Source organism: Oncorhynchus clarkii, chromosome 1 (assembly GCF_045791955.1).
Source record: "Oncorhynchus clarkii lewisi isolate Uvic-CL-2024 chromosome 1, UVic_Ocla_1.0, whole genome shotgun sequence".
Lineage (NCBI taxonomy): Eukaryota > Metazoa > Chordata > Actinopteri > Salmoniformes > Salmonidae > Oncorhynchus > Oncorhynchus clarkii.
The window spans coordinates 83,305,695-83,319,253 of NC_092147.1; the positions used below are offsets into that span (position 1 = coordinate 83,305,695).

At 42.3% G+C, this 13,559-nt stretch overlaps 1 protein-coding gene across 1 annotated transcript in view; it reads left to right on the plus strand.

Annotated features, from left to right (window-relative positions):
• LOC139418016 (solute carrier family 35 member F3-like) overlaps positions 1-9,153 on the plus strand; it is a 161,949-nt gene extending 152,796 nt beyond the window's left edge. The window contains exons 10-12 of the mRNA XM_071167103.1: positions 5,980-6,172; positions 7,387-7,476; positions 8,001-9,153. Of these exons, the coding sequence (XP_071023204.1) occupies positions 5,980-6,172; positions 7,387-7,476; positions 8,001-8,239 (522 nt within the window). The 3' untranslated portion in view covers positions 8,240-9,153. The remainder of the gene's footprint in view (positions 1-5,979; positions 6,173-7,386; positions 7,477-8,000) is intronic.
• Positions 9,154-13,559: the final 4,406 nt, after the last annotated feature.

The following is a 13,559-nucleotide window of genomic DNA, read 5'->3' on the forward strand; positions in this document are numbered from 1 at the left end:
TTGTGGTTGAATGGAATTAATACATGGTTATTCTTTGTGGTTGAAAGGAATGAATACATGGTTATTCTTTGTGATTGAAAGGAATGAATACATGGTTATTCTTTGTGGTTGAAAGGAATGAATACATGGTTATTCTTTGTGGTTGAAAGGAATGAATACATGGTTATTCTTTGTGGTTGAAAGGAATGAATACATGGTTATTCTTTGTGGTTGAAAGGAATGAATACATGGTTATTCTTTGTGATTGAAAGGAATGAATACATGGTTATTCTTTGTGATTGAAAGGAATGAATACATGGTTATTCTTTGTGGTTGAAAGGAATGAATACATGGTTATTCTTTGTGGTTGAAAGGAATGAATACATGGTTATTCTTTGTGGTTGAAAGGAATGAATACATGGTTATTCTTTGTGGTTGAAAGGAATGAATACATGGTTATTCTTTGTGATTGAAAGGAATGAATACATGGTTATTCTTTGTGGTTGAAAGGAATGAATACATGGTTATTCTTTGTGGTTGAAAGGAATGAATACATGGTTATTCTTTGTGGTTGAAAGGAATGAATACATGGTTATTTTTTTGTGGTTGAATGGAATTAATACATGGTTATTCTTTGTGGTTGAAAGGAATGAATACATGGTTATTCTTTGTGATTGAAAGGAATGAATACATGGTTATTCTTTGTGGTTGAAAGGAATGAATACATGGTTATTCTTTGTGGTTGAAAGGAATGAATACATGGTTATTCTTTGTGGTTGAAAGGAATGAATACATGGTTATTCTTTGTGGTTGAAAGGAATGAATACATGGTTATTCTTTGTGATTGAAAGGAATGAATACATGGTTATTCTTTGTGGTTGAAAGGAATGAATACATGGTTATTCTTTGTGGTTGAAAGGAATGAATACATGGTTATTCTTTGTGGTTGAAAGGAATGAATACATGGTTATTCTTTGTGGTTGAAAGGAATGAATACATGGTTATTTTTTTGTGGTTGAATGGAATTAATACATGGTTATTCTTTGTGGTTGAAAGGAATGAATACATGGTTATTCTTTGTGATTGAAAGGAATGAATACATGGTTATTCTTTGTGGTTGAAAGGAATGAATACATGGTTATTCTTTGTGGTTGAAAGGAATGAATACATGGTTATTCTTTGTGGTTGAAAGGAATGAATACATGGTTATTCTTTGTGGTTGAAAGGAATGAATACATGGTTATTCTTTGTGGTTGAAAGGAATGAATACATGGTTATTCTTTGTGATTGAAAGGAATGAATACATGGTTATTCTTTGTGGTTGAAATGAATGAATACATGGTTATTCTTTGTGGTTGAAAGGAATGAATACATGGTTATTTTTTGTGGTTGAAAGGAATGAATACATGGTTATTCTTTGTGGTTGAAAGGAATGAATACATGGTTATTCTTTGTGGTTGAAAGGAATGAATACATGGTTATTCTTTGTGGTTGAAAGGAATGAATACATGGTTATTCTTTGTGATTGAAAGGAATGAATACATGGTTATTCTTTGTGGTTGAAAGGAATGAATACATGGTTATTCTTTGTGGTTGAAAGGAATGAATACATGGTTATTCTTTGTGGTTGAAAGGAATGAATACATGGTTATTCTTTGTGATTGAAAGGAATGAATACATGGTTATTCTTTGTGGTTGAAAGGAATGAATACATGGTTATTCTTTGTGGTTGAAAGGAATGAATACATGGTTATTCTTTGTGGTTGAAAGGAATGAATACATGGTTATTCTTTGTGGTTGAAAGGAATGAATACATGGTTATTCTTTGTGGTTGAAAGGAATGAATACATGGTTATTCTTTGTGGTTGAAAGGAATGAATACATGGTTATTCTTTGTGATTGAAAGGAATGAATACATGGTTATTCTTTGTGATTGGAAGGGTGTGTGTACATGGTTATTCTTTGTGATTGGAAGGGGGTGTGTACATGGTTATTCTTTGTGATTGGAAGGGGGTGTGTACATGGTTATTCTTTGTGATTGGAAGGGGGTGTGTACATGGTTATTCTTTGTGATTGGAAGGGGGTGTGTACATGGTTATTCTTTGTGATTGGAAGGGGGTGTGTACATGGTTATTCTTTGTGATTGGAAGGGGGTGTGTACATGGTTATTCTTTGTGATTGGAAGGGGGTGTGTACATGGTTATTCTTTGTGATTGGAAGGGGGTGTGTACATGGTTATTCTTTGTGATTGGAAGGGGGTGTGTACATGGTTATTCTTTGTGATTGGAAGGGGGTGTGTACATGGTTATTCTTTGTGATTGGAAGGGGGTGTGTACATGGTTATTCTTTGTGGTTGGAAGGGGGTGTGTACATGGTTATTCTTTGTGGTTGAAAGGAATGAATACATGGTTATTCTTTGTGATTGGAAGGGGGTGTGTACATGGTTATTCTTTGTGATTGGAAGGGGGTGTGTACATGGTTATTCTTTGTGATTGGAAGGGGGTGTGTACATGGTTATTCTTTGTGATTGGAAGGGGGTGTGTACATGGTTATTCTTTGTGATTGGAAGGGGGTGTGTACATGGTTATTCTTTGTGATTGGAAGGGGGTGTGTACATGGTTATTCTTTGTGATTGGAAGGGGGTGTGTACATGGTTATTCTTTGTGATTGGAAGGGGGTGTGTACATGGTTATTCTTTGTGATTGGAAGGGGGTGTGTACATGGTTATTCTTTGTGGTTGGAAGGGGGTGTGTACATGGTTATTCTTTGTGATTGGAAGGGGGTGTGTACATGGTTATTCTTTGTGATTGGAAGGGGGTGTGTACATGGTTATTCTTTGTGATTGGAAGGGGGTGTGTACATGGTTATTCTTTGTGATTGGAAGGGGGTGTGTACATGGTTATTCTTTGTGATTGGAAGGGGGTGTGTACATGGTTATTCTTTGTGATTGGAAGGGGGTGTGTACATGGTTATTCTTTGTGATTGGAAGGGGGTGTGTACATGGTTATTCTTTGTGATTGGAAGGGGGTGTGTACATGGTTATTCTTTGTGATTGGAAGGGGGTGTGTACATGGTTATTCTTTGTGATTGGAAGGGGGTGTGTACATGGTTATTCTTTGTGATTGGAAGGGGGTGTGTACATGGTTATTCTTTGTGATTGGAAGGGGGTGTGTACATGGTTATTCTTTGTGATTGGAAGGGGGTGTGTACATGGTTATTCTTTGTGATTGGAAGGGGGTGTGTACATGGTTATTCTTTGTGATTGGAAGGGGGTGTGTACATGGTTATTCTTTGTGATTGGAAGGGGGTGTGTACATGGTTATTCTTTGTGATTGGAAGGGGGTGTGTACATGGTTATTCTTTGTGATTGGAAGGGGGTGTGTACATGGTTATTCTTTGTGATTGGAAGGGGGTGTGTACATGGTTATTCTTTGTGATTGGAAGGGGGTGTGTACATGGTTATTCTTTGTGATTGGAAGGGGGTGTGTACATGGTTATTCTTTGTGATTGGAAGGGGGTGTGTACATGGTTATTCTTTGTGATTGGAAGGGGGTGTGTACATGGTTATTCTTTGTGATTGGAAGGGGGTGTGTACATGGTTATTCTTTGTGATTGGAAGGGGGTGTGTACATGGTTATTCTTTGTGATTGGAAGGGGGTGTGTCAGTTCTGAGACCTTTTATGTGTCTCCATTTTTCTTTTCTCCTTCAGTGAGATGAAGATGTCCTCACAAGGTTTCAAACAACAAATCACCCAAAAATCCTCCTTTATGAGATACAGTTTAGGAGCAACGTTAGGTCTCATGTAAGGAGTCTTTGTGCATACAGGGACAGGCTCGTGAGTCTCCTTAGATTTGTTCCTTATATAATCAGGTAACAGGAGACTAGATTAGATATTATGAAATACTATGAATCATTCTAAAACATCTGGGCTGGGCTAAACGGGCCGTAATTTGGTGTTTAATTTGATAGACCTGCAGATGTTCAGACTGTGACAGGCAGATCCTTATAGATTCTTCAGGCAGGCAGGAGGCAGGCAGGCAGGAGGCAGGCAGGCAGGCAGGAGGCAGGCAGGAAAGCAGGCAGGCAGGCTGACAGACAGACAGACAGATAGCATATCAGCCAAAAACACGTTTCCCTAGAACTACACAGCTGATTCAAATAATGAACTCATCATCAAGATTTGATTATTTGAATAAGCTGTGTAGTGCTAGGGCAACAACCAAAACGTGCACCCCTTAGTTTGGGAAACACTGGTGACTGCCCGTGGTGGACAGACAGACACAAAGAGGGATTGATGGGTATATAATATGGCTGCTCTGTGGTGTCTCCTGTTCTATATTATGGCTGTTCTGTGTCATCTCCTGTTCTATAATATGGCTGTTCTGTGGTGTCTCCTGTTCTAATATATGGCTGTTCTGTGTCATCTCCTGTTCTATAATATGGCTGTTCTGTGGTGTCTCCTGTTCTATAATATGGCTGTTCTGTGTCATCTCCTGTTCTATAATATGGCTGTTCTGTGGTGTCTCCTGTTCTATAATATGGCTGTTCTGTGGTGTCTCCTGTTCTATAATATGGCTGTTCTGTGGTGTCTCCTGTTCTATAATATGGCTGTTCTGTGGTGTCTCCTGTTCTATAATATGGCTGTTCTGTGGTGTCTCCTATTCTATAACATGGCTGTTCTGTGGTGTCTCCTGTTCTATAATATGGCTGTTCTGTGGTGTCTCCTGTTCTAATATATGGCTGTTCTGTGTCATCTCCTGTTCTATAATATGGCTGTTCTGTGGTGTCTCCTGTTCTATAATATGGCTGTTCTGTGTCATCTCCTGTTCTATAATATGGCTGTTCTGTGGTGTCTCCTGTTCTATAATATGGCTGTTCTGTGGTGTTTCCTGTTCTATAATATGGCTGTTCTGTGGTGTCTCCTATTCTATAATATAGCTGTTCTGTGGTGTCTCCTATTCTATAATATAGCTGTTCTGTGGTGTCTCCTGTTCTATAATATGGCTGTTCTGTGGTGTCTCCTATTCTATAATATAGCTGTTCTGTGGTGTCTCCTATTCTATAATATGGCTGTTCTGTGGTGTCTCTTATTCTATAATATAGCTGTTCTGTGGTGTCTCCTATTCTATAATATAGCTGTTCTGTGGTGTCTCCTGTTCTATAATATGGCTGTTCTGTGGTGTCTCCTGTTCTATAATATGGCTGCTCTGTGGTGTCTCCTGCCCCGCTGTCACAATGGCCTAATGTGTTCAACAGACAGCGGTGGCAGAGTGCCAGGCCAGGGAGACGGTTGGCAGGTACTCCCTCTCTCTTTGGTCTGCCCGCATGTTCTCGTTAAGGGGGGCGGAAACGGGGGTGAATGTATGCGGTACCTACAGTACCTGATGCATCAACTCCCTCCCTCCTATCACTCTCCTCTATCCCTTTCCCTCTCCCCCTGGATCACAGTCCCCTCTTTGTTTTTACACTGCTGCTACTCGCTGTTTATTATCTATGCATAGTCACTTTACAAATGACCTCGGCTAACCTGTACCCCCGCACATTGACTCTGTACCCCCTGTATATGGGGCAGCAGGGTAGCCTATTGGTTAGAGTGTTGGACTAGTAACCGGAAGGTTGCAAGTTCAAATCCCCGAGCTGACAAGGTACAAATCTGTCATTCTTCCCCTGAACAGGCAGTTAACCAACTGTCATTGAAAATAAGAATTTGTTCTTAACTGACTTGCCTAGTTAAATAAAGGAAAACTTAAAAATATATATATACCCTCATTATTGTTATTTAATTTTCTTGTGTTACTTTTTTGATTTAATAATTTTTTTAAACTTTAGTTTATTTAGTAAATGTTTTTTTAACTCTATTTCTTCAACTGCATTGTTGGTTAAGGGCTTGTAAGTCAGCATTTAACAGTAAGTTCTACACCTGTTGTAATTGGCGCATGTGACAAATACAATTTGATTTGATCCTATTTGTCTCTCTCTTTCTCTCTCTCTCTCCACAGGTGCTCTTTAAAATGGTCCTGGGCAGTGCCAAGTTTGGGGAGGCAGCGCTCTTTCTGACCATCGTCGGTGGGGCTAATTTTGTGTTCATCAGCTTTGTGCCAGTCATCCTGTACTTCACCCATGTGGAATACTTTGGTTCTCTTGAGGACATCCCCTGGTTATACCTCTGTGGGGTAGCAGGCCTGCTCTTTGGTAAGCACTGACTTCTGGAGATTACTTTCAGTGTAGAGACTGATACAAACCTCAACCAGTGTGGAGACTGATGCAAACCTGCAACCAGTGTGGAGACTGATACAAACCTCAACCAGTGTAGAGACTGATGCAAACCTCAACCAGTGTGGAGACTGATGCAAACCTCAACCAGTGTGGAGACTGATGCAAACCTCAACCAGTGTAGAGACTGATACAAACCTCAACCAGTGTGGAGACTGATACAAACCTGCAACCAGTGTAGAGACTGATACAAACCTCAACCAGTGTAGAGACTGATACAACCCTCTACCAGTGTGGAGACTGATACAAACCTCAACCAGTGTGGAGACTGATGCAAACCTCAACCAGTGTAGAGACTGATACAAACCTGCAACCAGTGTAGAGACTGATACAAACCTCAACCAGTGTAGAGACTGATACAACCCTCTACCAGTGTAGAGACTGATACAACCCTCAACCAGTGTAGAGACTGATACAAACCTCAACCAGTGTAGAGACTGATGCAAACCTGCAACCAGTGTGGAGACTGATACAAACCTCAACCAGTGTAGAGACTGATACAAACCTCAACCAGTGTAGAGACTGATGCAAACCTGCAACCAGTGTGGAGACTGATACAAACCTCAACCAGTGTAGAGACTGATGCAAACCTCAACCAGTGTAGAGACTGATACAAACCTCAACCAGTGTGGAGACTGATGCAAACCTCAACCAGTGTAGAGACTGATACAAACCTCAACCAGTGTAGAGACTGATACAAACCTCAACCAGTGTAGAGACTGATACAAACCTCAACCAGTGTAGAGACTGATACAACCCTCAACCAGTGTAGAGACTGATACAAACCTCAACCAGTGTGGAGACTGATACAACCCTCAACCAGTGTAGAGACTGATACAAACCTCAACCAGTGTGGAGACTGATACAACCCTCAACCAGTGTAGAGACTGATACAAATCTCAACCAGTGTAGAGACTGATACAACCCTCAGCCAGTGTGGAGACTGATACAACCCTCAACCAGTGTGGAGACTGATGCAACCCCCCCCCCCCCCCCCCTCCCGCCCACCCAATGAATTGAGTTAATAGGCTGCATTGAAAAGTTGCCTTATACTTGCTGACTAGTTTCTCTTTTTGACTGTGAGTGAAATAGTTGTAGTTAATAAGTAAAGTTTAACTTTTTCTCCTCCACAGCTTTCAATATCCTGGTGAACTTTGGCATTGCCATCACGTACCCCACATTAATCTCTCTGGGCATCGTCCTGAGTGTCCCTGTCAATGCCAGTAAGTCTCTGCTCCTTCTCCTCCAACTCTACTGTGTCCTTGTCCTTTTCTCCAGATATTTATCCCATCCAATGGAACAACCTTAACTCCGGCCAGGATTTAATTATAGGAGTTGTGGTTTTTAAAGGTAATGTTACCTCATTCACAGAGATCCCATTCACGGTAAACGCTGTATATGTCGGTTCAATCGGGAAATTGCTTTTAAAAGCCGCAATGCCTATAATCCGCAATGAAATTGAATCCCGGCCTCTTTCCCTGGAAATAATCAGAATTCATGAAAACATTACAGTTTTGAAAACATAGCTTGTCCATCTCTTGGCACAACTTACCCCGAGTGAAACAAGGGTGTCTCAATTTCCCCCTTTGACTCAACTTCCCCCCTCTCCCCTAGTGTTGATTCAGATTGATGTGTTGTGTTGGGGACCTGTTTGTGTTAAAGTTATGTCACTTCTGTCAGCGTTATGTTATGAAGGCCTAATCATTAAGTTGGAGGTAATATAAGCCCTTGTTGTGTTGTGTTCCAGTGGTTGACCTGTACACATGTGAGATCCACTTCAACGCAGTGCGTCTGATCGCCGTGGTGATCATCTGCCTGGGCTTCCTGATGTTGCTGCTTCCAGAGGACTGGGACCAGTGCTTCATCCAGCTTCATGCTAAGCTGCAGAGTAAACGGGAAGAGCCAGCCGAGGAGGAGGCAGGGCCCGGCTCCAGCCTCAACTGGAGCAGGAGAGCGAGGCCCTCCATGTCTACCTTTACACACTGACCACTGTTTAATGTGGAGGGATGGACGGACGGACACACTGAAACAGACAGGCAGAGGCAAACACGCACACGAATGGATGAATGAACAGATGGACAGATACAGACACACATACAGTGTACAGACACACATACCGATACACACACACACACACCTTGGACACTTGATTGCCATGATGACCTGCATGGTCGACCTCTGCCCTCCGCCCTCTCTCTCTCTTTCCCCTTCCCTCTCACTAGTTTCTGCCTGGAAACCTTTCTGTTGGTCTGTCAGTCCGTCTGGGTCTGTTCAAGACCTTTTCATTTCACTGCAAAAAGCACTGATATCAATTATTTCCTACTTGACCTCCACCATTTTAGAAGTCATCAGAGTTGGTGCATGGGCTCACGTCATTTAGCAGTACCTCAAAGTCATTCCATTGGACTGATACGTTTATTTACATCATGCCTCGGGAAGACTTTCGAACTTGCCTTTGCTTTTCAAAAGACAAGGATAGATTGACAGACTAATAATTGTTCCATTTTTTTGTCAGTTTTTGTCAGACTGATGATGGACTTTCTGGCTTTAACATCATGTTCCTATCAACCTTCAAGATCCAAAGAAGAAGAGAACCAGGAGAGACGGAGTTCTAGTGGGCATGTTCCTGTTGTCCCTCAGGTGTCAAGATCATGTTCCCATCAACCTTCAAGATCCAGAGAAGAAGAGAACCAGGAGAGACGGAGTTCTAGTGGGCATGTTCCTGTTGTCCCTCAGGTGTCAACATCATGTTCCCATCAACCTTCAAGATCCAGAGAAGAAGAGAACCAGGAGAGACAGAGTTCTAGTGGGCATGTTCCTGTTGTCCCTCAGGTGTCAACATCATGTTCCCATCAACCTTCAAGATCCAGAGAAGAAGAGAACCAGGAGAGACGGAGTTCTGGTGGGCATGTTCCTGTTGTCCCTCAGGTGTCAACATCATGGTAAAGACCTGCCTTTAGTGCACTGTAGATCTCCACAGCCCAATTCCAAACAGACGCTAGCCCCTAAACCCTAGCCCCTACTACTTTGGCAGTTCAAGTAGATCTGAAAAGATTAGATAGGTATAATCAGTATGGTAATGGTCCATATTGTCCTCTATTAGATAGGTATAATCAGTAAGGTAATGGGTCCATATTGTCCTCTATTAGATAGGTATAGTCAGTATGGTAATGGGTCCATATTGTCCTCTATTAGATAGGTATAATCAGTAAGATAATGGGTCCATATTGTCCTCTATTAGATAGGTATAATCAGTAAGATAATGGATCCATATTGTCCTCTATTAGATAGGTATAATCAGTAAGATAATGGATCCATATTGTCCTCTATTAGATAGGTATAATCAGTAAGGTAATGGATCCATATTGTCCTCTATTAGATAGGTATAATCAGTAAGATAATGGGTCCATATTGTCCTCTATTAGATAGGTATAATCAGTAAGATAATGGATCCATATTGTCCTCTATTAGATAGGTCTAATCAGTATGGTAATGGATCCATATTGTCCTCTATTAGATAGGTATAATCAGTAAGGTAATGGGTCCATATTGTCCTCTATTAGATAGGTATAATCAGTATGGTAATGGGTCCATATTGTCCTCTATTAGATAGGTATAATCAGTAAGATAATGGATCCATATTGTCCTCAGAATTTCCACCGTATTGCTTACACCTTTTCAATTCTCTTAGATCTTCACAACTGCATAGGGGGTAGGGGGCGATTTGGGATTTGAAGTTAATTCACATTTTGGTTGCACCTCCACCTCAGGAGCCTGTAGATGTTAGGGTGTGAAGGAATCTGTCTGGGCATTTCACTATCAATCTGAGCCATGGAATGTCTCGCTGTGCCTCCAGCAAATGAGAAGAGCCAGAGCCATCTACAGCCAGAGCCATCTACAGCCACACCTGCTGTGATACACTTCCCCCTTAGATCAGATCCAGAGCTCCTGCTGGTTCCAGGCTGACACCCTCAGATCCAGAGCTCCTGCTGGTTCCAGGCTGACACCCTCAGATCCAGAGCTCCAGCTGGTTCCAGGCTGACAACTTCAGATCCAGAGCTCCAGCTGGTTCCAGGCTGACAACTTCAGATCCAGGGCTCCAGCTGGTTCCAGGCTGACACCCTCAGATCCAGAGCTCCTGCTGGTTCCAGGCTGACACCCTCAGGTCCAGAGTTCCAGCTGGTTCCAGGCTGACACCCTCAGATCCAGAGCTCCAGCTGGTTCCAGGCTGACACCCTCAGGTCCAAAGTTCCAGCTGGTTCCAGGCCGAAACCCACTGCTCAGTCCCATGGCTTCAGTCAGGACACTCCAGACCAGCCAAACTTAACCAAGCAGCTACATTTGCATTATTTCAACATCATTTCAACCTCCTGAGCTACCACTCAGCTTCTGCTTTGATACCTGTCGGAGATTTACCACCTTTAAAGTCACCTTATCATGAGCCAGACGTACTATAGTGGTGTACTCTGTCAGTTAGCCAGTGTTGTAGCAACACTAGCCTAGGTTCCAGTCTGTTTATGCCCTCTTACCAACTCCTTATAGAATTGTCATGGCTTGGGAGTTGGAAAGAGCACAACCAGATCTGTGATCAGGCTAATGACACACAGGGACAAATCAAACTGCAAGTGATGATCTGTAAGGGTGTTGTCTCCTGTGCAAACCTTTTCCCAAGATGCACAGCCAGGGGTGGGTAGTAATTATTACTCTGTCTGTGGCATTTTGGTGGAGGAGCCATTAAGGAAGTCCCATTGAAGTCATAGTGAGATCGGCTACGACATGTTCTGGCTGTGGTGGGATCGAGCTCTGTCTTTAAGATACTGTTTTTATTTATTCCATTGATTATGATTCTAAGGCAAGTTAACCACTGTGAGGACTCTTCAGGGTTACTGATGAGGTAACGAACCGAGCAAAACACAGACCACAATGTAGGCGCGGCTTCAAACAGGAAGTGGGCAGAACCTCTGCCTTGTTGTGAATGTATACATGACCACTGCTCAACACTCACCATGTGCTATCTATCTTTTCTATTTATTCGGAGGGAGGCACCATTTGACTGGTTATGCCACAGCCTCACACTACAACCATTCTTATTGCACTCATCCTTCTTGAATGAACTGTGAGATGCATCTTATTAAATGGACAGGTTTTTCTATTTCTGCATTTTGTTTTGACCTCTGATGTGAAGGGACAGCGAGTGACTGACATGACATCTACAGAACAAGCATGCAGAGATGACCACATATAACTGAGCAGTCCATTCACTTCACTGCCTATTCTTTTTGTTCTGCAATAGAGTACAGGGTTGGGCTCAGTTCCATTTCAATTCAGTCAATTCTGGAAATAAACTGAAATTCCAATTCCCCTCATTGAAAAGCATTGGGGAACATTTGAATTGAAGTTTGGAATTGGAATTTCAGTCCTAAATTGGCTGAATTGAAATGGTACTGAGACCAACCCTGAATAGAAGTACTACATCAGCACTGTAATCTCCCATTGTCATTCTTCGTAATGACAATATAATCATGATATTGTATTCCTCTGGAATTATTGCTAGACATAACTGTAAACCTTTGTAAGGAATGAAGCTGACTTTTACACTGAAATAATAAATGCAACATATGATTATCACATCTGAAGAAGAATACAGCGTGGTTGGATTACATGATGACGCCATGTGTTAGATCAGTTCTTCAACAAGTGTAATCACATGTACTATTTCAAAATATTATATTTTAATACATTTATTTGTTTACTGGATTAGTATATAATATGTAGCTCACACTGAAGTTAAACATTTTTTTACGGGATTTGCAATGTGTGTTTTAGAATGTGTTGAACTGTCCCTATATGTCAAACGTGTGAAAAGGAAATAACTAAACAAAGGAACTAGACAGTATAACAGATTACATTTACAAAGGAACAAGACAGTATAACAGATTACATTTTCAAAGGAACAAGACAGTATAACAGATTACATTTTCAAAGGAACTAGACAATATAACAGATTACATTTACAAAGGAACTAGACAGTATAACAGATGTAATTTACAAAGGAACTAGACAGTATAACAGATGTAATTTACAAAAGAACTAGACAGTATAACAGATGTAATTTACAAAGGAACTAGACAATATAACAGATTTAATTTACAAAAGAACTAGACAGTATAACAGATGTAATTTACAAAGGAACTAGACAGTATAACAGATTTAATTTACAAAGGAACTAGACAGTATAACAGATTTAATTTACAAAGGAACTAGACAGTAGTAGGCGAGAGCCAAATCGGCATATTCAGAGGGGATGCGCACGGTGGAGACCTGGTCTGGACTTTCCACCGTAGTAGCACCGACGGAAACCCATAAACACCTCCCCGAGCACTTTCGTGACCACCCCGTGAGAGCCCTCTGTTGCCACGAAATAGTGGGGTCATGACAAGCCAACCAGGGTAAACCCAGCACCACGGGAAACGCAGGAGAATCAATAAGGAAGAGGCTGCATAACCATGCCCAGTGGAGCGGTGGCCTCCCTAATTAGCCCTGACCCTAATGGTCGACTATCTAGGGAAGGGCATGTCCACAGGAACAATGGGAATCCCTAAACCGTGCTTCTACACCTGCATTGCTTGCTGTTTGGGGTTTTAGGCTGGGTTTCTGTACAGCACTTTGAGATATCAGCTGATGTACGAAGGGCTATATAAATAAATTTGATTTGATTTGAACTATGGGCAAATGATCTATCAATAAAATTCCCAGCTGCGCCTGAATCTACGAGTGCCTTATGCTGCATTAATCAAAAAAAACACGTGAGCAACAGGGGGCTCTGGGTGAGCCTGGTGCCGACTCACCTGGGGTGACACGATAGTGCCCTGCCTGCTGCCTCGACTCCTAGAGGAACCTCCCCAGCACCGACCGGCAGTGTGCCCTCTGCGGCCACAGATGGTGCTTGGAACGGCCCCTCCTCCGGTCACCCTAAGTGCAGCACCTCCCAGCTCCATGGGTGTTGCAGCGGTGGTGCTGGGGAATGGAACCAACAGACCCCGATCTGGACGCCCGCGGCTGGCCAGCAGGTTATCCAACCGGATGGACATGTCCACCAGCTGGTCAAAGGTGAGTGTGGTGTCCCTGCAGGCCAACTCCCTACGGACGTCCTCACGCAAACTACAATGGTAGTGATCGATCAGGGCCCTGCCGTTCCATCCCGTGCTGGCGGCCAGGGTCAGAAAGTCCAACGCAAACTCCTGTGCGCTCCTTGTCTCCTGCCTAAGGTGAAAAAGCCATTCACCCGCCGCTCTGCCCTCAGGTG